The sequence below is a fragment of the Atractosteus spatula genome, chromosome 8 (assembly GCF_055471065.1).
Source record: "Atractosteus spatula isolate fAtrSpa1 chromosome 8, fAtrSpa1.hap1, whole genome shotgun sequence".
Lineage (NCBI taxonomy): Eukaryota > Metazoa > Chordata > Actinopteri > Semionotiformes > Lepisosteidae > Atractosteus > Atractosteus spatula.
In genome coordinates this window covers 57,918,963-57,944,564 of record NC_142713.1, presented here as the reverse complement: position 1 = coordinate 57,944,564, position 25,602 = coordinate 57,918,963, and the positions used below count along the sequence as shown (strand labels likewise).

General features: G+C 41.6%; 1 protein-coding gene across 1 annotated transcript in view; it reads left to right on the top strand.

Annotated features, from left to right (window-relative positions):
- The window catches only part of LOC148829911 (ankyrin repeat- and BTB/POZ domain-containing protein 3-A), a 164,552-nt gene extending 144,859 nt beyond the window's left edge, over positions 1–19,693 (top strand). Inside the window, exons 5-17 of the mRNA XM_088923777.1 lie at positions 46–211; positions 1,072–1,161; positions 3,351–3,452; positions 4,208–4,301; positions 6,200–6,335; positions 6,866–7,086; positions 9,058–9,236; positions 10,670–10,775; positions 11,675–11,777; positions 12,700–12,781; positions 16,168–16,236; positions 16,518–16,631; positions 17,369–19,693. Coding sequence (XP_088779903.1) covers positions 46–211; positions 1,072–1,161; positions 3,351–3,452; positions 4,208–4,301; positions 6,200–6,335; positions 6,866–7,086; positions 9,058–9,236; positions 10,670–10,775; positions 11,675–11,777; positions 12,700–12,781; positions 16,168–16,236; positions 16,518–16,631; positions 17,369–17,578 — 1,672 coding nt within the window. The 3' untranslated portion in view covers positions 17,579–19,693. The remainder of the gene's footprint in view (positions 1–45; positions 212–1,071; positions 1,162–3,350; positions 3,453–4,207; positions 4,302–6,199; positions 6,336–6,865; positions 7,087–9,057; positions 9,237–10,669; positions 10,776–11,674; positions 11,778–12,699; positions 12,782–16,167; positions 16,237–16,517; positions 16,632–17,368) is intronic.
- Positions 19,694–25,602: the final 5,909 nt, after the last annotated feature.

Below are 25,602 nucleotides of genomic sequence, written 5' to 3'. Positions count from 1 at the left end.
TGACCTTCTAATCTAGATGCACATTTTAATTGAAATGCCCTCTAGGACGGATGACTGTTTTTGTGCCTCTCGGAAGCTGGACGCTGCTGCCACAGAAGCCAAATTCCTGCAGGACCTAGGCTTTCGGATGCTGAACTGCGGGCGGACAGACCTGGTCAAGCAAGCCGTGTCTCTGCTGGGCCCAGAGGGCATCAACAGCATGAGTGAGCAGGTCAGAGGCCCGCCGGCGCTGATCCGAGAACCCCCAGCGCGCTGAATTCCCTGTCTGTGCGGCTTCGTTCCTGACTTTCAAAAAACAAAATAGCTCCCCTTGTGAAAAGAAGACCAAAGTGGCTTCACAAGATACTGAGATCCCATGAGGAATTTGTTTTGTGAGATTTGTTTAAAGTGCAAATTATTGCTTTTTCACAGGAACATTCAGAGCTGTTATCTAGAACAATGATGCTCAAATTTGTATGAAAAGACCCCAGGGGCTCCTCCTAACTAGGCTAGGAGATATTTGAAGATTCCTGGAGGGTTTCCAAATCTCAGATAGGAAATGAAGCTGCCCCAATGTTTAATAGCTAGAAAAATGTAAAGACCCTTCCTTATATTTTGCATCTGTATAAATAACATGCTAATAGTCTAGTATCAATGAGCTTATCTTCCTCAGTGCACTCTAGCCCTAAAACGTAAATGTGATTATTAAATCATTTGTTCTCTGAGCTTTGGACTGCTCTTCATAGAATCTACCTTATTTACCTTTGAGGACCACAGCTGTAGAAGTCACCTGCTGGGCTTGGGCTTCAGTTCTGCAGTAATGCCCTCTGACAGGGCACTTGTGCTGCTCTTGTGTTCTCAGGGAATGACTCCTCTCATGTACGCTTGTGCTGCTCTTGTGTTCTCAGGGAGTGACTCCTCTCATGTACGCTTGTGCTGCTCTTGTGTTCTCAGGGAATGACTCCTCTCGTGTACGCTTGTGCTGCTCTTGTGTTCTCAGGGAGTGACTCCTCTCATGTACGCTTGTGCTGCTCTTGTGTTCTCAGGGAATGACTCCTCTCATGTACGCTTGTGCTGCTCTTGTGTTCTCAGGGAATGACTCCTCTCATGTACGCTTGTGTCCGCGGAGATGAGGCCATGGTCCAGATGCTGCTGGATGCTGGAGCTGACATTAACACCGAGGTATGTGCTTTTTATCGAGCGCCTGGCCAGTGAGGTGAAAGATTTTTTTCAAACACAATCGATTACAATTCATTTAAAAAAAATTAAATTAATTGATTCCAGTTAATTGATGGAATTTTTATTTGGGGGACAGCAGAGTTTAGTTGTACCGTGATGTATTGCATGTACTGAACAGAAGTCCTTTCTTTTTGGGTCCTCTGTGTCTCCTGTGTCTTCTCATTACAACTGTAAACCCTTACCGTTGCATTGCTTGAGTCTGACCATCTTGTCCATATGTCTCTGCTTTAGCGTTCTCCCGGATGAGGGAGACTAATGAAGATTTAAGAACAAGCACCAGGCAAAGAAAGCTTGTCAAGTCACTGAAATTTCAGGAGGTCTACTAATGGCTTGGATTCAGAAAGAGTTAATCATGTTGTCTTTTATAATTAGATGGGATTCCATCCTGAGCATTATTATTGTTCTCAGCTCATGACTTAGATATGCTCTGCATTTTTTTCAATTTCCCATTTTGGTTATTTATCATAGTGTCTTGCAAAAATATTTGGACCCATGAAGATTCCCATTTTGTTACTTTAAAGATTGCAGTCATGTGACTGTTGAAGTTCAATATGCATTTTGTATTTAAATATTAGTTCTACAACTTACTCCACACATTCAAGGAAAGAAGTAAATAAATAATATGAAAGTAAACTGAAAAAAACCATGGTTGCATACTGTAAATATTCAACCCCTTTGCTGTTGCAAACCTAAATTAATTTAGGTGCACAAAATTAACTTAACGAGCCAGTTAGTTAAGTGGCCCCTGTCTGTGTGCAATAATAGTGATTTACATTATTTCACAATAAATGCATGTGTCCCTTTGTCAACTAGAGAATTTCAAGAAAGGATTCAATCTAGAAGAGCCAGGGTCTTTTAAAACAACTGTTTAAAATAAAGTTCTAGAAAAGTACAGATTAAGAGAAGGGTTTAAAGAATTAAAAACCCTGAATATGAAGTGGATTACTAATAAGTCAAACATGTACCATACCACCTAGACACTGTTTAGATCATGCCTGAGTAACAGGGCTGAAAACCCATCTCAGTTCCCGCATTGAGTTTGCATCTGAGTTAAGACATACTGCAAAAGGTTTTGTGATGAGTCAAGGCAAAATTGGAACCCTTTGGTGTAAATTCAAAGAGTTATATCTGAGACAAAGCAACATAGAGAACCACTCAGTCATCACCATCCCTAGTGTCAGGCATGGAGGTGGCAGCATTATGTTATCGTTCTGATTCAGCTGAATATTCAGATTGTGAATAAAATATCAAGTTTAAAAACTGTGCATCATTGTGTAATTTTACAGAATGAGACACCATAGGAAGGGTCTGAATATTTTTGCAAGGCACTGTAATCATACAACATTCATTATTTTTAACAGCTCAGTATATTCTTGTATTCTTTTTAGACTTTATTATATTTCAAAGATTTTATGTAGAGTTCAGCTGGTTCAAAGGTAGTCATTAATGCTTTCTACACAGTAAATAGACTGAATTGTCCATTAAGAGTAGTAAAATTTCTATGGGAACAAAGAGTTCAAGCTAGTATGAAGAAGATAGCACTTTCTGAGAACAGGAAAAGAAACCCATTGAGCAGCGCAGCTTAGATGATGTTCTTAAATTTTAGCTCTCTTAAAGCATCGTATTGTTCCACACTTCCATCCTCTTGTCACGTATCATGCACATAATAATGATGCTGTAGCACAGCAGAATTTTATGAGCCCCTTTCAACTCAAACGCAAAGAGCTCTAAAATGGCACACATAATACACACAGCTGAAGTAGAAAGAAAGAGAAAATCAAACAAAGAATTTCCGCCTAGTAAAACTGAACTCTACATCAAAGCCTTTAGGGGAAAATAGGGCTTTAAGTGAGATTAAAAATATCAATAGTCACAGAACTGCTAATGGATTTGGGCAATGAGTTGCACCCTTGTGATGCTGCACGGGAGGAGGTTCTGTTGCTCATCGTGTTAGGAGGCCTCGATCTGCAGAGGTCAGAGTCAACCTGAACTATACTCTCGCAAGGAGCCCTTACAGTAACCTGGAGCTGGACCATTCAGTGGTTTTCAAGTGAGCAAGAGCACTGTACAGTAAACAGAACAGACATTTAATTCCTGTGTTTTTCTCTTCAATCATGCCCGTGGACTTCCAGGTGCCAAACACAGTGCACAGGTGCCCCTCAGTTTACCCTGAAACTCGCCATGGGACACCCCTCACTTTTGCTGTGTTACATGGACACATCCCTGTTGTTCAGGTAGTGATGTTTTGCCTGTTTTTTTAATTTAATACCTGTTCATTTTATTAACATTACCATGGTGACATCAATTATTATTATTATGAATAATAATAATAATAATAATCAATCTTGTATTTGTTAGCACTGCATGTTGTTTGCATTCGATATGAAAGACTTGAAATTTAAAAACGATTACCTAATAAGATGTAAATTTAATGTGGTACAAACGTGTGGGGCAGAGGCATCTTTGTGCTGTGCTGGACCTGTTTCATTGTGTTGCCACTGTGGTCACGGTAGAGCTCTGCTGTAGAAAGCCATCAGTTTTTTGGTGCTCCTTGATATCTGGGCATTTGCTGGTTGCATTTTAAGGCTGATATTGGATGCTCTACCTGGATGAACAATAGTTTCATGGTGATCTTCATTAAATATTAAATACTTGAGCCACACCATCAGATCCAGTGTCTCTTTAAGAACAAATCTTCCACATTTAGAAGAACATGCCTTGTTTCTCTCATTAGTCAGGGTTAAATGCATTGACACATTCACACACTCTACCTGCACATCACATTGAAATGCACAGTTATACTGCCATTGACCCGGCTCTTCTTCAAGCATGTTTGAAATAATCACATTTTGCTAATGTGTCCACTTTGTCAGAAAGTACACCATTATATCTGGAAATAAACTGTATTTCCACCACCTTTTGTTTTTCTTCATTAAATTACTCCAGGGACAGTATTAAGTGCCAAGTGTTGGCTTCTTTCTTTTCCTAGCTGTTGCTGGATGCTGGGGCGAATGTTGAAGGCTCTTTGCAGGATGGGGCTGAAAATTATGCAGAAACTCCACTGCAACTGGCATCTGCTGCAGGTGGGTGAAGAGCTCTGAAGGAGCATTAGAGGAGCTTTGGAGACGTTCTAGAGGAACTGCGTAAAAACTATAGAGGAGCTGTGGAGAAGCTCTGGAGGACTTCTGGAGAAGCTCTAAAGAAGCTCTGGAAGAGCTATGGGGAAGCTCTAGAGGAACTGTGGAGAAGCTGTAACTGTCACGGATGTCAGAAGGGATGAACCGTGGAATGGCAGGAGAGCGGAAAAAGACCCTATGCGTAGCGGCAAGATGGGGGTTAGCCCGGGCTCAGCAGTTCAGGAGCCGTATAGAAACCAATGCCCTCAGGCTGCGGATGTGGGCGACCTGGTGCTTGGTGGGTCTCAGGATATCCGAACGTCAATGCCGAGCAAAGAGGAATGAGTGACCCCGGAAATATATAGCCCCAGAGAGAGAGACACCGGGAGGAGAGCAAAGCACAGGAAACTAGGGACAGGACAAAGTGGGAGTGCCCTCTGGCTGCAGAGGGCGTGTCATTACACCCCCCCCCATGGGTGGCTCCTGACACCCATACAAATACCAGAGCTGCACAGCACTGGGGGGAGGAAAAACCTCATTTAACTGAAAGGAAACCTCCGGGAGTCCACGGCTAAGAGCTGCCCCCTCCTCCAGGGTATAAACCTTTATTGGGTAGAGGAAGGGGGGGTCGGGTAGAGCTCTGGAGACTTAAAAAAAAAAGACCTTTACACAAGCACAAACCACAACAACAATAAACCTGGGAGACCAGGGAAACAAACCACAAAAAACAGATAGGAACCAAATGTTCCAAGACACAGGGGACAGGGGGGCCAGAGAGAAGGGGAAACCAGGAAGTGAAAACATCTAAATACCAAGCAAAAAACAAAAAATAAAAACACAAAAACCCAGGAAAAATACTGCAGACTGGGCAATAAGCACGTTCAAAATTCTATCACTGATATCGGAGTGGACAACCCGAGGAAAGCCAGGCACAAGGCCCGCTCACAGGCACGGATGACCGGAGTGATATCCAGCAATGAGGATAGGAGAGCCAGCACAACGAAATGACAACCCGAGGAAAGCCAGGCCGATGCCCGTTCACAGGCACGGATGTCAGGAGAAGCATCCCGCGATTAGAATAGAAGAGCTAAGAGAAAACAAAACCCAGATTGAGAAAAAAAAACTGTGGAAAAAGAAAAAGTGCCGCTCGCGGGGCCAGGAGATGGCTCAGCATTCTGTCATGGATGTCGGAAGGGACGAACCGTGGAATGGCAGGAGAGCGGAAAAAGACCCTATGCGTAGCAGCGGGACGGGGGTTAGCCCGGGCTCAGCAGTTCAGGAGTCGTATAGAAACCAATGCCCTCAGGCAGCAGACGTGGTGCGACCTGTTGCTAGGCGGGTCTCAGGACATCCGAACCTCAATGCTGAGTGAAGGGGAATGAGTGACCCGGAAATATATAGCCACAGAGAGAGAGACACCGGAAGGACAGCAAAGCACAGGAAACTGGGGACAGGACAGAGTGGGAGTGCCCTCTGGCTGCAGAAGGCGTGACAGTAACACATGGTCATTCAAGTTTGAGGACCAACAGACAAGAATATGTCACAAAGAAAAAAAGGATGTTAAGACCAATAATAAGAATATTTCCCAAGCTTTACTACTGAGAGTGTGTAGGGAAGTGTAGAGAGTGTTTATCACAGAATTAATTCTGAAACCCACTGTATTTCCAGAATTGCTGTGCATGCTGTGCATGATGAAAATGTCTTTGTATTTGAGAGCAGGAAAAGGGATCATCTGAGAAGCTTGAACGGATGAGGAGAAAACCAGTGCTGGAAAATAAGCTTTAATTTATGCTGTATCTGCTATGCTGTGCTTCGGTGTTGTTGAAACCAGACTTTTTGTGTGTGTGTGATGTGGTTCTGTGCAGGTAACTTTGAGCTTGTCAGTCTGCTGCTGGAGAGAGGAGCAGATCCCATGATAGGGACGATGTATCGGAATGGCATTTCTTCGGCTCCACAGGGGGACATGAACTCATACAGCCAGGCAGCTGCTCATGGCCACAGGTAACCCCAAGCCCTGTCTTTCCTGTTCCTAAGCCCTTTCCTTCCCATACACGGAAAGGAAGTACTGGGGAACTTTGAAATGAGACATTTTTCTATAATCAGAACCAATCAGTCTGGCACCAAAAAGCATCACTGTAGAGAAATGTTTGCTCATCCTTTGACAGACACCAGACATAGTGTTTACTATTGTCCATGTCAGGACTTTTCATTTCTCAGTGGATATTTCCCATGAGGTTGAATAGTGATTGAGATAAATATTACACTTGCTCGTTACTTGTATGGAATGTCAGGTCCGTCAGCAATGGCTCATTTGCGCGGTTGTACTTTTTGCTGTGATACTGGTGGTTATGAAGGGGAAGCCATGCAATGATTCCCACAGTGGAACCCTTTTGTAGCTAATAGTCCCTTCACCATGCTAGTAACTTGGATCAGAAATAACAACTGGAGCTCCCAAAAGACGATGTTTCACTTGCAGTCAGAGCACGTTCAGACAAAGGCCTTGCGTTGCTAGAGTTTGTCCTCTCCCACAGGAATGTGTTTCGGAAGCTGCTCTCCCAGACAGAGAAAGGGAAGAGCGATGTACTGTCCCTGGAGGAGATCCTGGCAGAAGGGTCCGAGCTTGGAGAAGGGAATCCAGCCCACCTGGATTCTGGCCGCAACAGTAAGGCCAAGCTGAAGGCCCTGCGAGAGGCCATGTACCACAGCGCAGAGCACGGCCACGTGGATATTACTATTGACATCCGCAGCCTGGGTCAGTATTCCGCACACTACAGCACACCAACACACAGGCAGCTGCCTTCTGGGTACACAAACATTGTAAGAAAAACACTCATCCTTGCCTAGAGTAGCAATTAAAATTTACTTCAAATTGGCCCTCACCTTCCCCCTGCAAAAGGAAGCGCATTAATGAGATGTGCTAAAAATGACTACATTATTTCAGTCTCTGCTTTTAATTTAATTTAACATTACTGCTGCTAACTACAGATCCAAACTGTTCTTATGTCCTGGTCAGGCTCTGCCAGGCTAAAACAATTAATCTACATTATGACAAAGCCCTGTCATGCAGTACAAAATACTGAAGGTAATCAAAAATTACATTATGCGTAATGAGGACACTTATTTCACTGTGATCATCTTTTCTCCAGTGTGACTGTGATTAATAGGAACTAAAAATGTATAGACTGTGGCTTGACTTCAAACTCCTGAGTAGCTTTCCTTCCCTCCTTGATCGCTTTCTCATACAGAATTTAAAGAGACTAGAAGTGTAGAAGATTAGCATGCAAATGCCAGCCTTTAGAGACTCTGTCTTGACATTCAAGTGAAGTGTAGAAAGTGCCTTATATTTGTCATTTCTTGCTCCTCAACGGTATTACATCTCTTTAAGACTGCAATGCAAAGTGACTGAGTACATCCCAATCTACATCCCATTTAATATGGTGACGGCTATTTGCAAAAAAAAAGCATTACGCTTCTTATTACAACAGGAAATAGTTTTCCGCATTAAAATGATTAAAATCAATTCATAAAACAAATGCTGAAAAAATAACTATCAATCCATTGCTTATCTTGGCTTTGTTTGAGAATCCCCATCAGCACAAAACCTGTTGAACTGCAGGTGACCACCATAGAATGCAACTAAAAATTACAGATGCAGTATTACATGTTTTATCTTTCAGTTGCTAGTTAGTGTTAACTGTGATTAGTGGCAAATCAGGATAGTAACGGAATACAGACATAGACATTGACTGGTGAGAGTGAGTTCAGGTAGATGGATTGGTAGCTTCCTTCCTGTTCCTCAAGCTGGCCAAGGGATTGCCATGGGTGCTAAATACCCTACAAACTAACATAAGGGACCAGCAGGGGGCACTCACCCTGCGGTCTGTGTGGGTCCTAATGCCCCAGTATAGTGAGGGGGACACCATACTGCAAAAAAAGCACCGCCCTTCGGATGAGAAGCAACACCGAGGTCCTGACTCTCTGGTCATTAAAAATCCCAGGGCATTTCTTGAAAAGAGTAGGGGTGTAACCCCGGTGTCCTGGCAAAATTTTCTCCTGGCCTTTACCAGTCATGGCCTTCTAATAATCCTTATCTCTGAACTGGCTTCATCACTCTGCCCTCCTCCCTACTGAGAGCTGGTGTGTGGTGAGAGTACTGGAGCACTCTGGCTGCCATTGCGACATACAGTACAGGTGGGTGTGGAGGGGAGTACCCATTGCCTGTAAAGGAGGCCATTCAGCCTCCTGGCCTGTATGATAGAGAGCAAAGGGGTTAATCTGGCTGTTTCTTCAGAGAAGAAAGTGTATCGGCTTCAACAACACAGCTGGGTGACTTGTTGTCCGGCAGCCCTTTGGGTGAAGAAGTACGTCCTATTCTTGGTTTCAAAAGCACTTGCAGTCGGTGCCTGCCTGGGCCCTGTGGCTCGTGCTCCCCTGGGCCTGTGGGCTGAGAGCCGTGTGGGTGCTATGTGTGCAGGCGTGCCCTGGGCCTGTGGGCTGAGAGCCGTGTGGGTGCTGTGTGTGCAGGCGTGCCCTGGGCCCTGTGGCTCGTGCTCCCCTGGGCCTGTGGGCTGAGAGCCGTGTGGGTGCTGTGTGTGCAGGCGTGCCCTGGGCCCTGTGGGATGAGAGCCGTGTGGGTGCTGTGTGTGCAGGCGTGCCCTGGGCCCTGTGGCTCGTGCTCCCCTGGGCCTGTGGGCTGAGAGCCGTGTGCTTGCTGTGTGTGCAGGCGTGCCCTGGACTCTGCACACCTGGCTGGAGTCCCTCCGCACCTGCTTCCACCAGCACCGCCGCCCCCTCATCCAGGGCCTGCTGAAGGAGTTCAGCTGCATCGAGGAAGAGGAGTACACCGAGGAGCTCATTACCCATGGCCTGCCTTTGATGTTTGAGATCTTACGAGCCAGCAAGGTAATCGGTCTGCTTTGTTTTCTGTGCCGCAGTTTTTTACAAAATTAGAGAAAATACAGTCAATTTCTCACCTCATCCAAAGCACGCTGAACCATTTAGGAGGATTCCTTAATTAGCTGTGACACCTACTTGAAAGTTGGTATCTCCTTATTTTCTTCAAAGCCTGAAGTTATTGTGCCAGAGACATGTCATGTTAATGGTTTGAGACTTTAGAGCTAGAAAGAGTTTCTCTGCAGCACTTTATTGATTTTGAACAACAAGCCAAAATATATCCACATCTGAATTTATCTTAAATTTATGTGCTAGCATAAGAAGTCTTTATTTCTGAAAGGGTGTTTAAATAAATTCTAAATCTTCACTTTACATTGCAGGTTTTCTACTAGCGGGGCTTCCAAAATGGTTCAAAGGCATTCTTGTTTTCCGGTCTTAGCTTAGATATTAAATTCTTTTGTATCTCCAAATCAGCCGTTACCTTGTGTGAGCTGACCAACATCTGTGACCAACATCCCACAGTTAACATCAAAATCCTAATGTCATATACTCTTCCTAAGCAGGAGATTTTACAAAGTTGCTAAACTGACCTGAGACAAACGGAGTTACATTTAGAATTGGGCCTGACATCCCTTTCTGAGCCCAGCGTGATGAAGCTCACTGCTTCTCTTCCTCCTGTGGTTTTTTACACAAGATTAGAGAACAAGCAGGGATTCTACTGGAATCAATTAGAAATTTCAGCTGTGTGTTGAAAGGCAAATGCAAATTCACATAAGTAATTAGGAAACAATGCCGATGTAATGTCGATCTTATCTGCTCATACCCTTTTAGATAATAGCAAGAATCAGCTGAGTGAGCTCAGGCTCCCATGTGATTGAACAATGACACCAGGTTTAACACACACTGTACCAATGCCCAGGGCATATAATCAGTTTAAAATGTCTCATTATTTTCAGCTAGATGAAATGAGAAAGACATCAATGAACAGAGTGAACCTCCATTACTCAGAAAATGACTTTTTCAGTCTTGAGCCCCTTGGGGAATCATTAGTAATATACAACCTCACCTAGTTACTGCACATACAGAATAACTGCCTAAGATCCTTCCTCAGATGTGTCTTAAAGAAAATACTAATGGCGCTGCAGAAAACAGAATGACATTGAAGGACGTGTTATGTAATCAAAACCCAGACAGTAAATTCTGAGCGTTTGAGAGCCGTTTAAACAGGCTGTGAATTTCTTGTGTGGATCAGAATCATTACGAGTGTTTAAATGCTAATGTATTCTATCCGCATAGCAGAACTAGCTGATATATTTTTTCTGCTCATTTACTTGCGCATATAAAAGCCGCAGAAGATTTATGATCACGACTGGACGTTTTATAAATATGCATATTGAAGACATTATTTTGGAATTTTATTTATGCAATGTGTTTGTTCGCAGAACGAAGTGATAAGCCAGCAGTTGTCAGTTATTTTCACTCAGTGCTATGGACCTTATCCCATTCCGAAGCTCACGGAGATTAAAAAGAAACAGACATCACGATTAGGTAAGTGCCTGTCACTTAATAGGGTTCACTGCCTGCTGGATTTAGCACAGCCTCACCAAAGCTCACTATTCAAATTTTCAAAGCAAAAAAGACACAGTGAAACAGTGCAAACAAACACAGGGTAACTAAAATAATATTTCCTTAGGAAAATTAAACTGTCTTGACTTTTTTTTTCTGTTTGAAATAGTAGAAAGGATCTCTATGTGTAGAAGTGAGTCTGAGCAAGCAACCTCTAACCTAGTCAGTAATCTCTGGTAAATGACAAGGATTGGAGATTGGACATTTTTAACTTTACTACTATGCAGTAACGAAAACACTGTTGTCCAGGAATCATATCAATCAGCAGTTTTATCTTTGTACAGTTTTACTGAGTACCTCTTCTTTGTTTTTGTGCAATGCTCAAGGACTTTACAATAAGGATCTGGGGATGGAACCATAGATGATACATAGATGTGATTTTGTCAGCAAGCCCTTAACCTGTCACCTCAGATGTGTTGAGTGAGCAGGGAGTGATTATATCTAAATATAAGTTTCCTATACATCTTTAATAGTGTTGTTTAACACTAAAAACAGAATAGCCAAAGTAATATCCGTGGCCTATCAGCTGTGATGTAAGCCAGTGTCCAGTGGTTGCTGGATTCTCCCAGTGCATAACTGTACTGTTGATTGTGGTCATGATCTCAGTGTGGGAAGTGTTCTGGGAAGCTTTGGGATATATAGTTAAAATTAATTAGCATTATCCTGCCTGCAAGTGTTGCTCAGGTTAAGTGCATTAAGAAGCAATGATGTAAACAAGTTCCGTGTACAGTTTGACATGTTTACTTTACATACTGTAAGTGGTAGTAAATAAATCTGTCTTTATGATCAGGCAACACTGTGTGTCTCCTTCGTCCTTTCAGATCCTCATTTTCTGAACAATAAAGAAATGTCCGATGTGACATTCCTGGTTGAAGGGAAGCCATTCTATGCGCACAAAGTCCTGCTGTTCACGGCATCTGCCAGGTATGAGCTGGAGGCACTCCGATGGGTGATATTAACTAGGAAGCAAACTAGCTCTCTTCTCTGTGGAAAGTGCAGTTGAATGAGCCTCGATGCTCTCTAATTCTCCCTGTGACTGCAGTGAACCTCTATGACATATCGGTGCCATTGCTTCTCTCGAGTTTTATGAAACCATGTCATGATGGGTTTCTACCTCAAACGTAGGTTTTATTAATGTGTTCAGACAGGTACCGCTTTACCAGGAAAAAAAAGTCCGCTTCCCTAATTTCAAAAGCTTGTGTGATGTGTGGCAGTTTTACTTCTGTGCGGGGAAGTTGAGGAGAATTTTTTCCTGAAGCGATTAGTGTGCTTCATTTAAGGCTGGGAATGTGTCTGATCCACAGTTAATAGCAGATGAGGTCATTCTTTTTTAAAATTAGTTTGTGAAATGTAAAATTGTGTTTCCTGTCAGAAAGTCAAGGCTTTTATTCTGCCCTGTGACAGGGAATTGCTACCTGCAAAGTCTTCTGGCTGAACACTTGAAATGTTGAGACCACAATTATGTCAGCATGGAATCATGGCTTCCTGTTGGTCTTCTGTGTAACTAAGGCATTGCATGTTGTAATGCAGCCTATTAAGAAGGGAAATCTATAAAGTCATTAGTTGAACTACGGGTCATTTTCTTATAAAATAAAAAAAATTGCCCTTGCTTATATCCTGTTTTGACATTGGGAGGGTGCTCTATAATTTCTTCATGAAGTGGTGAAGTTTGGGACGTTTTCTAGCTGACTCATACCGATAGACCAATGACTGTTTAATTAAAGAAGTTCTAGTGTTACCAGTGTCGGAGGCTTACAAGTAATTTATTGAAAGATTTATAAATTAATAGACTTGTGTTAGAGGATAAAGCACTTGTTTGCATTCTTTTATTGTTCTTCTTTTCCAGGTTTAAATCTTTGCTTTCAAACAGACCTACTGCAGAGAACACTTGCATTGAAATCAGCCATGTAAAGTACAATATATTTCAGGTAAACAACAGAAAATTAATATTATTCATATAAGAAAACCAACAAGGGTTTAGCATAAAAACTGTACATATGTAATGAAAACAGCTCAAATCCCAGCGTAGTGAGTTATGTTGTGTTAAAAAGTGGATTACAGGAGTGTAATACAGGAGTTTGTAATACTAATATATAAGTAGCTCAGGTGGGTAGCTGCGTCAGCATGCATACTCTGCAAAGGAACAAGTAATAGGTTTTTTCCATGCTGAAAAGAGAAGAGAGAAAACACAACGTTCAGGCTTCACAATGAAGAAGGTTTCACAGGCGAAACGTTGTGTTTTCTCTCTTCGCTTTTCAGCATGGAATAAACCTAATACTAATATACAGTATAAGGAACAAGTAAAGGTTTATTCCATGCTGAAAAGAGAAGACAAAAAAACACAATGTTTCGGCCGTGGAGCCTTCTTCAGGTGAGCCTTCTTCCTCCTCTATAGTATTATATAAGTAACTAATATAAAATACTTAAATATAAGTCAAATATTTTGCAATACAGTCAGATGGGAAGTAAGAGCAGATAGTACTGTCTATTGGTAAGACCTGCCCTGACAATTCTGTGGAAGCATTAGAATGAGAGACAGTTAAGAACATGAGAAAGGCTGCAAATTAGAGGAGACTGTTTGGCCCACCTAAATCAAGTGGTTGCTGGTAGATAACTTAACTAAGGATCTCGTCCAGCTATTTCTCGAAAAAAGCTAGGGCTTTAGTTTCAACAGCATGTCGGGGTACCTTGTTCCAGGCTCCCACAATCATTTGTATAGTCAAAGTACGTCCTGTTCTAAGTTTTAAAAGCTTAGTTTCCACTTGTGTCAAGTGGTTCATGTTTCACCATGTAGTTGGGTCTGAAGGAGTCCAGTGGGCTAACTTTTTTGGTGACTTTTGACGTTATGGAATACTTGAAAACAGGCCCCCTCGTAGTCTTCTAAGTTCCTTCAGCCTTCAGTGTAGGTGATTCCTTTAAGCCCTGGATTGCGTCTGGCTGCTGACCTCTGGAGTGATTCCAGAGCAGCAATATCTTGATCCCACCAGCAGGTGAGAGCGTGGAATACAGTGAGTAAGTATTGACCATGGGAGAGTTGAGAGAACAAATGGAGATAGAAAAAATGGAGGTTAGAGTGAGCATAATGGGAGAGAATGCCGTAAAACCAGAAAAAGGATGTTGAACTACAGACAGGCAGGGAGAAGAAGAGAGGCCAGCAGAGTTTGAGATCCAGAGGAGCATTGTGGGAGAGGTGAGGCAGAGAGAAGACAAAGCATGCAGCAGAGTTCTGGGCAAGCTGATGCCGTGTGGGCCGGTGGGCGCACAGGAGAGGGCTGTTCTAGTTTAAACAGTCTAAACTGAGCTGAGTCCCTGGACTAGGATATCAGTACAACAGGTAGTAAAATCTGGTAACTCATTTGCTGTACAGTAGAAGATGAGAAAAGGGATCCACATACTGTACCTTAAAGTTTGAGTACTGTAAAGTTTTTCTGATTATTTTATGGGATTAAATGCTTTTATCCAAAGCAACTTATGTGTGCACCTATTTACAGTATATAGCTGGGTGTTTTAGCAGAGCAGTTTCAGTGCAGTATCTTGCTCAAGATAGGGCGGAGCGGTGGCTCTGTGGCTAAGGATCTACACCTGTGGCTGGAAGGTTGCCGGTTCAAATCCTGTGGCCGGCAGAGGCATCCTCCTCTATTGGGCCCCTGAGCAAGATCCTAAACCCCAGCTGCTCCAGGGGTGCTGTATAAATGGTTGACCCTGCGTTCTGACCCCAAGCTTCTCTCCCTGTCTGTGTGTCTCATGGAGAGCAAGTTGGGGTATGCAAAAAGACAAATTCCCAATACAAGAAATTGTATATGGCCAATAAAGTGGTCTTATCTTAGTTTCACATCTGTGACTCACACTAGGCAAAGGTAACAGAGACATGATATGAAGAAAGGGGGAGAAAGCCGAATGCTATTCATGAAAGTGATGCTCATTTTCCATCTTTGTTTTCAAACTTCAAGTGATAACTGAATAATTTTGAAGTCTCCAGCTTGTGTAGGACAGTCTATCACTGTTGTTCGTTCTATTTCAATATAAATAGATGCAACAGATGTTAAAGTGGAGTGTAAAACTGTATAATCACAAATTCTGATCACGCTGAAGTACATTCATATCTTATACAAACACCTCCCTTTAAAGGCATTCTGTGTGATACGTCAAATTCTACTAAGTAACCAAATGTCATCTGTGGAGTCTGGGAGTTTGGATCTGGGAATTGATACACGCTCCTAATGATGATTCCAGGGCTTCTTCATTTTTGTCGAAATGTGACTTGTACAGGCAGTTTTTATTTATTACTAAGAAATAATTGTAACCAGTTTTTGTGGGTATGATGTTCTCTTTGGAGTGACTTTGAGAGTGGATCTGGATGATATCTTGACATAGATTAACTTAACTACATGCCCCTGCCCTGCTGCATCTCTGAGAGAACTCCCTGTTCTGTTTTGTTACTGTAGACAGAATACGAAGTTTACTCACGTTCCGAAATTTGTTCTTATTTCAGTGGGTCAGTACCCTTGGCTGCAAACTGAAATAAAATGTAAAAAATTGCCAAAAAAATGTTTAATTGTCATTTTAAATGTAGTATAGGTATAATGTCAGACTCGTCAAATGCTTTCAGTTGTACGTACAGAAAATGCAATTAATTGCTGTAAGTGTACGCCTGGTGTTTTATATGATATTGGAAGTGAATGTTCTTCCTGTATGGATGGAACAGCTTAATGTGTAGTTTTAGCCATCAGCCATATCATCCTGCAATTCACAACTGGCAGCCCACTGAAGCTCAGCAGGTGTGAGCCTGGTCAGTACCTGGATGGAAGACCTCCTGGGAAAAACTAAGGTTGCTGCTGGAAGATGTATTAGTGGGACCAGTAGGGGGCGCTCACCCTGTGGTCTGTGTGGGTCCTAATACCCCAGTATAGTGACGGGGACATTATACTGTAAAAAGGGGCATCCTTCTAATGAGACATAAAACTGAGGTCCTGACTCTCTGTGGTCATTAAAAATCCCAGGGCGTTTCTCGAGAAGAGTAGGGGTGTTACCCCGGTATCCTGGCCAAATTTCCCAATTTGCTCTTACCAATCATGGCCTCCTAATAATCCCCGTCTATGAATTGGCTTCATCACTCTGTTCTCCTCCCCACTGAGAGCTGGTGTGGGGTGAGCGTACTGGCAAATGATGGCTTTGACTGGACGAACACACCAGTTTGCAGCAGGGACATTGATATGTAAAAACTGTGTGACAGTGAAATAAAGTGGGGTTTTGACATAGATCGTGTACTTTCACTTCTTAAATGGGGTTGTAAGAGTCTTGTTGCTTGTTGCAGCTGGTGATGCAGTACCTGTACTGTGGAGGGACAGACTCGCTTCACATCAGGAACACTGAGGTCATGGAGGTGAAGTCTATTATTCTCTTGTTCCACAGCATGTTTGATATCAGAAAAACTATATAGAATACATACTTTATTGCTGATGTTGAAGGAACAGGTCTCAATATACTCTGACTGACACATTTAATCACATTAACACTTTCATATAAGCAGTCATTAAAGGGGATAAAAATGAAAAAACTCACAAGCAGAACAGGCTTCCACTGACTGAACAAGTAGCCTTCAGCCTCTGTGAACTTGACTGCTGCTGCCCATTTCATAATTTTTTTTTTTTTTTCCCCCCACAGCTCCTGTCTGCTGCTAAATTTTTCCAGCTGAGTGCTCTCCAGCGTCACTGTGAGATTATTTGCTCGAAAAACATCAACACAGACACCTGTGTTGACATCTACAAACACACCAAGGTAGAAACAAGGACTTGCTTGTAGCCACTGTTGTGGAAGGAGATGATCCAAGATGATTTCAAGTAACCTATTGTTCTAACAATTAAATAACCGGGTCTTGGCTGATGGTCAGTAGGTAGTGGGTGGTAGTGCTTTAGTTCCTATTTTATTATGATAATTTAGTAGCTTGTTACCTGTTCAGAACTATCTATTCACCTGAAAACTTATGCTCATGACCACCAAAAACATGTGCTGCTGACATACACCTTAATCTGCTAGTTCCTTTCGTGCATCTCCTCGCATTCCTCACAGCGAGTACCATCCAGCAGGACAGAGCCTCCTCCAGGCTCTCAGGACCTGTTTGTCCTCTTGTCAGTATTTAATAGTTTTAAGCTCTTTCCGTTTGCTTAAACAGAGCAGGAGTGATGTAGTGTCAATCTCTCCTCATGTCTTGAAAACGTCAGAGCAATTCAGCTAAACGTTATTGGTTGTAGGTCGACTAGAATAATTCAGCTCTGTAATTTTTCAGAAACAGCTCTACATCTACAAAGCATCTAATACTGCTGGTAAATTAATGGCTAATTATACTTAATGAGGCAGTTTGATAGTTAATATAGGTTTCTCAGCACAAGAGCTCATCTCAGACAGCTTCCATCAAAAGCTTCATAAATCCCCTTCCACATTTTTGGATCGTCATGCCTGAAAACCGCCTCACAGCCTAGGCCTGAGGATTCTCCGATTCTCTTTCCTCCCCGCAGTTCCTGGGGGCCCCGGAGCTCTCGGCCTACATCGAGGGTTACTTCTTGAAAAACATGGTGGTCCTGATTGAGAACGAAGCCTTCAAGCAGCTGCTGTATGACAAGCCTGCGGACAGCTCTAGCTCTGACGTGCTGCATGACCTGGAGAAGACCCTGGGGGTCCGGATCCACTCCATCCACCTCTCCTCGTCCAAGGGCTCCGTCGTGTGAAACAGTCAAACCTACCAGAGCGCCTGCAGTCTGTATTACACACAGTCCTTGTCTGGCTTGCTTGGAATGCCTTGGATATCCCTGTAGCCTGCAGTAGACGTGTAAATCACTTGTTCATTCCCAGCTCTTCACCGGAACAGGACGTGTCTTGCTCTGTTCCCCGAGAGCAGGCCATGGTTTATGAATACTGTTGCTGGACTTTGAAACTCTGTGTCCTGAGTCAATGTTTTTTTTTTTTAATCTTTCATCTTCATTTTCCATTACATCATACCATTTTGGATAAAGCCAAATAATATGCATTACTGGTATCGATTGATGTTAATCAAGTGTTTTAAAGCAATGACATAAATGTACATACTTTACTAACCAGGAAAGAAGAGCTTTGAATCAAATAAGACTGGATGGATGGACTTATAATTTCTCTAACCATGCAGGGAGCATTCAATGGATTAATGGACTTTTTATACGCTTGCCATTTATACACTTGTAGTTCTGCTGACTATCCTGAAGGTGTCAGCAACTTAATGCAAAGAGCATTCCCTGTGAATCATACTGCAGCCACTGAAATCATTTGTACAAAGAATTCTGAACCACTTAGTTTTTCATCATGGACAGCTGCATTCAGCAGAACACTGCATTGGCTGCTGCTTCATTTAGGTCATCTTACAATTACAGAAGATGATGCCCTTGTTCCAAAGCATAGTGAGCTGCTTATAGTGTACTCTAGCAAGTTGCTTACAATAAGACAGTTGTAGCACTAGCTTAAACCCATGCGTGCTGTGTGCTATTTTCATAACTCATCTGTGCTACAGAAAGTATTTTTTGAAATTTCGGTTTTGTATCTCTCAGTGTAAAAACAGTAAAAACATCTCCCTTAAATACAGTAACCCTTAAGCTGACCAGAGCACAGTTTCTTGGAATCTGACATTTTCATTTGTGTCTCAAGCTGAATGCCTCTGTACACGGGAGGCGCTAACAAGAGGTTTTGCCAAACCCTAGTCAGATGCAATCTTAAAAGGTATGGAATGCTGTTAAACAGAAGCTGCAGACATACCAGCTTGAATCCCAATGAGTTGTTAGCTGTGCTCTGGTATCTGTTACTGCACAGTGAAAGTTAGATACATTGTTTGGAAAGCTCATTTTTCCTAATAATGTCCACAGTCCCTGAGGAGCTTTTTCGTTGACTTGTCATCGTGCTGCCTAGAATTGAAGCTGTTTTATTTCCAGCATCTAATGCCACCTAATGCTAATAATGGTGCCTAATGCGGTACCAGGCACTCCTCAATATGGCCCTTACTAGATACCAGTTATTAGTGGCTGCTCACAGTTCCAATGAATAACAATCTTCCCCCCACTCCAAGCTGGAATTCTTTTCAAATGCATTAGCAAGCCAGAATGATTTTTGTACAGATACATGCAAACGTACAGATATAACTGAGGCTGATCGAAGAAGACACAAGTTAATAAAAAAGAACAGTACTGAGTGCATTTTACTATAACTAGGACAAATGTTATTTGTTATTTGGTATAGTCAGCTGCTATTATCTTTTTACTGCACAGTCTTGCCAAACTTTGTGACCGGTTCAACTACAAATCATGCCTGGACATACTGAGGTATATGTGTGGTGTATTCCAATAGGATCTGTCATGTTGCGTATTATAGATTAAATGGAAAATACATCATATTCATTGCTTTCATAGTATATATCAGAATACCAGAATTATGCAAATACCTCAGACCGTGGAATACCTGTTATATGTAACTTGGGAGATTAAAAAGTTTGCTTGTTTCCTGTTTTTGTCCATTATATTGGTTGTCACAGAACAGAGAATCATAGTTAGTAATTGATGTGACTTCTGCTGATTTGAAAGCTTGGTCTTTTGGTTTGATCATGGACTCGTTTCCCTCTGTAGACACCAGGCAGGTTTTCTGTAACAAACCACTATCCCCTATATAGTCAGAAAAATAAACAAATAACTCCAAAACACCCACAGGCAAATACCTACAATATGAAGAATCCTCAGAAATATGAGATGCCATCTGATGGAATGAAAGTGTAAATATTTTATGTAAATCAGAAATTGAAGGTTAATGATTGCTCTTCCTGTAAACTACTGTATATATCACATTATTTCGTCTGTATTGTATTGCTTTCATTGGATATAGCTGTACAAATGTTATTGTTCTAAGTGTACGACTGCTATGAAACCAAGATGCATGTTACAGGTATGTCTGTTTATGTTTTGTTTCATTTTTGTTTATGTTTTTTACGTGTGTTTAATGCAGCCATATGAATGCTAAATCATAGGAGAAATGCTTTCTGTTGACTGAATATTACTGGTAATAGGCCTGAAACATTATGTAGTATTAAAGTGGGTTAAAGGGACCGAGCAACACAGCTGAGAAAACTAGTTGTACTAAATATTGCTGGCTGTAAAATGGCCCACTGAGTAAATAATGTCTACGGTTTTGTCTAGACTGCAATTTAAACTGGATTTAAGGCACTTTATACAATCATACATTACAGTACATTTTATTTAAGCCATTTCTGTGAAGCGGTCTTCTTATTTCCAAAAGAATATTCACAGGTACTGTTGCAGTTATGCACAGTTTTTAAATGCAGAATATTTAGAACAGATCTTCAACACTGAAACAATATTTGCTTATTTTCCTACCCAGAATGTGTCTTGTATCTGGTCCCCTTAATATTCTTTGTTGTGCTTTGCTGGTGAGTCTATAGGTTTCCTCATTCTGAGGTTGTGAGTTAAGCATTTTGGTGCCGTTCTGAAACTTGTTTTTTTTTTATTTTGGAACTACAATGTGTACAGAGTCAATGGAACAAGTAAGTCCGAGAGAGTTATTTTCCCTTTATAATATTGAGGCTATTTTTTTAAAGTGATGCATCCTTATGCTTTTATAAAAAAAAAATATGAACCGTCTATATGTCTTGGTATGTGCTTTTCACCTATAGCAAAGTAAAAAACAGGAGTTTACAATGCCTACCAAATGCTTACTAAAGTACATTTACATTTTAATGTGTAGTATTTGAATTTGAAATTGATCATTTTTTAGACATGTTCCGGATTACCAAAACAATTATTTTGCAAAGGGAAAGCCTAATTTCTGAAACAGATTTAATCTAAGGACAGAGACTATCAGTTCTTTTCTGAATACAAAAATAAAATCAATAAGAGGAGGATGTCACCTGACATATTATGTCTGCCGTTTTTTTAAGTGTTTGGTTTTTAAGTGACATTGAACTGTTAATTGTGTTGATTCTTCTATTATTAATATTCCCAGGTATGAATATAAAATAATATATTATTTTTTGTTTCATAACAGTCAAGCCCAAGGCACTTCCATCTGTTTTTTAAACTACTATACTTAATCTCAGTGCTACTATTCATACTGCCTATTTAAGTACAGCAAAAACATGCAATACAGTTCTTGGCTGATTTACAGGCAGCAATAATATAAAATTGTTTTTAAAAAATAAGAAGTATGTGTCTTACTGTAAGTCTAAATCCTAACGATAATAGTATTTTTTGGAGCTCGTCTCTGCATTCAGCCCTGACATATCAGAGTGATTGCTTTCCTGTTTTGATCTGGTTTATTGTATCCACTTAAAAACAGAAAGCATGGTCTTTTGAGGCTTCACTGTGCTGTGCATTTTAATGAGAAAATTTTAAAAAGTAGACTAAGAAAAATATATTTTTTTATTTTGTGATCTAAGGCAGTTGCCAGGTGTACAACTAATGTTTTCTCTGTGTCCTCACACTGCACTGTCCCTTTCTCCAGTGGCCAGACACAGGTGGCTCTGTGGTGTTAAAGCTGAATTAGATTGGGATCAGGATCAACGAACAGCTGTTGATATTGTTGTATTTAATGCTGAGAATTGAGAATCGTCATATCAACATTAACCTACTATCCTGTGGTGATATTTTTCCAGTGGAAGAAATCCTGCAGGATCTTCCCACAGAATTCCTGAATTAGTTCTACAGTACATGTTCCTTGCTGGAGGAATGTGGGACCCTGCTGGTTGTTTGTGGGGTTCCTCTGTGTGCAAGGCACCAGAAGACAAAGGAATTATGAAATGTATATATTTTCCGCATGCTTTCCCCTGCGCCAGCTGTACTATTTGTTCATCTTTCTCAAAGGTTTCTGCAGATTGCACAGTTTTTAAAAAATATAGGTGAGAACAAATAGGTTCAAATAGGTATAGTTGAGTTATGCACAACTCTGTCACTTTCTATTTTTTTTGTACAGGCAACAGATTGCAAGTCCACAGAGCTTTTCAGTAGCCACATCCTTGCCTCACATCCGTTTTATACACATTTATGTTGTTTTTGTTTTTTGCTCGTCTGGATTATATAACAACAGAAACATGTCCCATTGGCAATAAAATGTTGACTATAAGTGAAATGTTGATAAATGTTAATGATTTATATCAGTACTTACACCCTTCATGCAAATAGGTAAAACTCATTATCAATCATTCTTTTCTTCTAAGTGTTTTAGCATTTCTATGTCAAATATGTCAAAACGTCTATGTCATATTTTTAAGAGATGTATTATTTGAAGAGGTAATTAAGGTGATGATCTTAACCCTTCCTCTGTGATATCTGTCAGTTTGCTGGACTGGACATTGCAGGAGCTGGACTGTCTAAGTTGACTAAACATAGAATTGTAAGCATGAAGCTTATACAGTATATTAGTAGATTTAATTAGGCATGTTATGCCTGTTTAACCTGAAATAAATGAGTTCACTTGCCTGTTCTGTGTTCCTCATTTAGTTTAATTTTGTGTGTGTTAATCTGGAGTTTAGTTTGTGACCCTTGGAATATTTTTACTTGTTCTTTTTTAGAATGTCTTAATTTCTGCTGTTGCACAAATGACATGCGTACATCCGTCAGAAATAACTGCATGAGATTTTAAGCAGTCTTGGGTTTTAGAATTTTATATGTGTATTTTTTTTAGCTTTTGAACGTCAAGCATTAGAAATTGTATATAAACGTATGGTGTAAATATCAGGGTTGTGGCTGCTTGAGAAAATCTAACATTTATGTTTTAGTTTTGTCGCTCAATGAAATTTGTGTACAGAAAATAAAATACCTGCAGTTTCTTCAGGCTCAGAGTTTTGCAGTAACCGAAGAAATGGCTTAATGTTATTCAGCAACATTTGTGGTTTCAGTGCACCACATGCTTTTAACTTTAAATTGTCTGAAAAGAAGTAAACTTCAGATCAATCTCGATGGTCCCCAGTTCATGAAACATGACTAAAGTACAAATACCAACTTAACAGTTTATGTTCTGCATCACCTTTTTGCAGCCTGGAAGGCAAGCACAGTTTTCAATTTAGGGGGTCATTGTTTCACACCGGATAAAAGCAGCGGGTCAGAGATATTCCTGGCATTTCTAACTGTATGTCGTGCTTTTGGTGAGGGCTCCTCTGACACAGAATGAGAAGAGATTGCTCCGCATCTGCATGCTGATTAACAACATGTTACAGAAGAAGATCGGGGTGCACCTCTGTCAGATGTGGGGCCTTCAGCACAAAGCTCATGATGAGATTAGAAGCTTTTGAGGCTAAGAAAGGACACCATCGATGTTTCTATAATAAAAAGATCAATCATTTATTCCAACTTTTTGTGTGACTGCCAAACAATGAACGCAACAAATCATATGCCCATATCTTCCATCTCTTGCTTCCCTCTGCATTCCTCAGGCACCTCAGAATAGTCTGCAGGATCACAACCAGTTAAACAGAAAAAAAGAACCCCACAAAACTGTACTCTTTCTCGACAGCTGTCCGCACACAACAATGGTATCCCTGACAGCCTTGCAGGGGTCAACAGAGAATGTCAGCCGCTGGCTGTTGCCTATTGTTGTCCTTTCATCTCTGTGAAAGTGGCATATAAAAAAGGCAAACTGCAATACACAACTTTAGATTCTGTGTGGCGAGTGGATTTCTGGATTCTGGATTTCCTGAATATGGCAGGGCTCATGTAACAATTTGAATGGTAAACACTCCTCTGAGATATAAACTACAGAACAAGCTGTCTGAAACGGCCTTAATGCATCAGTCACTCAGTGTATAACACCTTCAAATATGACTCTTTTTAAGTATCATGTACAGTCTTTTGTATTTAAACCGGGCCACATAAGGCACTACAGTCTAATAACAACGGGCAACACTGAGGTTGTAAACATCTATGCTCTTAAGCACTTCCACATTGCGATGATACCAATGGTACCCCGATTAAAATGTCAACTGATCACACCAGTGCCATAACTGAACACTCCTCTAACTGTTTAGTAAAAGGCGTTTCATGTATTGCTTCTGGTGTGCTTTTGATTCCAAGCAAATAACTGCCGTTTCAGGAAACAGCTGTATCAATTAGCTCCTAAAACCCAAACAAGCTACAGTATATGGGCCAAATGGCCCACTCTCATTTGGGTAAAGAAAAAAAACCTTCTTATGTTTGAGGTGACACTGACAACACAGTATGAATTCATCTGAGGACCAAGGAGGAGATGAGTTGCTTCCCTTTGTGCGGCAACAGGCTCTGTGTTGTTTTCTGCGGGGTTTTTATAAAGATATAAAGGGCAGGTAGCGCAGGGAATTGTCAGAGGCAGACAGGTTCCTGTGCATCACGAAGGTTGGTATCCTGTAGACTCTTGCGTCAGTAAGGGAATCATCCGCAGAGCCCCACGGGCTGTTGCAGTACATGGTCCACAGCCTGGGGGTAAACTGCCTGGTGATGCTGTCTGCCAGCCTCATTCTTAGGTTGCACTTAGAGCACACAATGTGGTTGGGACAGTAGCGCTCGTGCTTCCTCTGCTCTGACTTCCTGTCTTGGGCCGCGCAGGCCCCGGCCTTCCTCCCCAGCGCCCGCCCCTCCTGCCGGGTGCTCAGCCGGTCCAGCGCCCTCCGCAGCTCCTGCTGTGCCCCACTCATGCTGGCCATCTCCCTCTGGTACTGCAGGTTCAAGCAGCGGATGGACCGGTCCAGCTGCAGGTTCTCCCTCCTCAGAGCGTTCGCCAGGAACCTCTCTGTGGGAACAAGAGGGCAGAACCCCACACAAAGTTGTTCACAGGCAGTGGCTGCAACCTCTTCGGCTTCCAAAGAGCCACCAAGTAGGGTGTATTCAGCTGCGGGTGTCTGGAGATAACATGACCACAGAAGAGCTGGAAATGAGGGAGGTGTTTGCAGGCTGGATAAATGTCAGTAGGTTTTGCCCCGAAAGCCCTTGAAGAACCTCATTCAATTATCAGCAAGAACTTGGACTGCTACCTCTTTGGTACACTACCCTTATCAATAAAGAGATTCTGTCCCTTCCAATCAGAAAAAAAATATCAAGGAAGGTGTCTTCCTATGAAGAGCCAAAGATTTCTAGTGCTAATTAGAACAAGCTATACATACAGTATAGCAACTTAGCAACTTCATAGTTCAGTTAGATCTCAATGAATGCGACAGAGGGACTAAATATGTAGAGATATTTGCTGAGATTTGTTGAGGGAATGGCAGCCTAACCTTGAGGATTGTTGTACAAGAAACAAGTCAAACAGGGAGTCAGACATGTAGTTCAGTGCTGTATTATTCATGATTTAGCATTCATTGTTCATTACAGCTCCTACCATAAACAGTGCTTTAAATCAAACTGGAGATTTACCATGAAAGGGACACTCAGTGCTCATTAAATGTTTTCCTTGTTCAACTTGATTTACCTTTTTCACTGCACCGGTCTCTCCATTTAGCTGACATTGTAGCACTGGTGCTAACAGCTTCTGTAAAGAACACGATGGGGTCAATTCTATAAAAGAAAAGCTTGAGAGAGTGGATCTGTGACATGGTCTTGTTGGTTTTCCCAAAACCTAACCTAATCTAAAATGAACTGTTACAGTCTGATTTTATCTTTTCAGTTACATGCAGTAGCAATTGTCCAGAGATAATGTCCTGGGCAACACAAACCACCTATTAATGTACACTACATAATTATCTCCTCTGGGCAATATGGTGCTT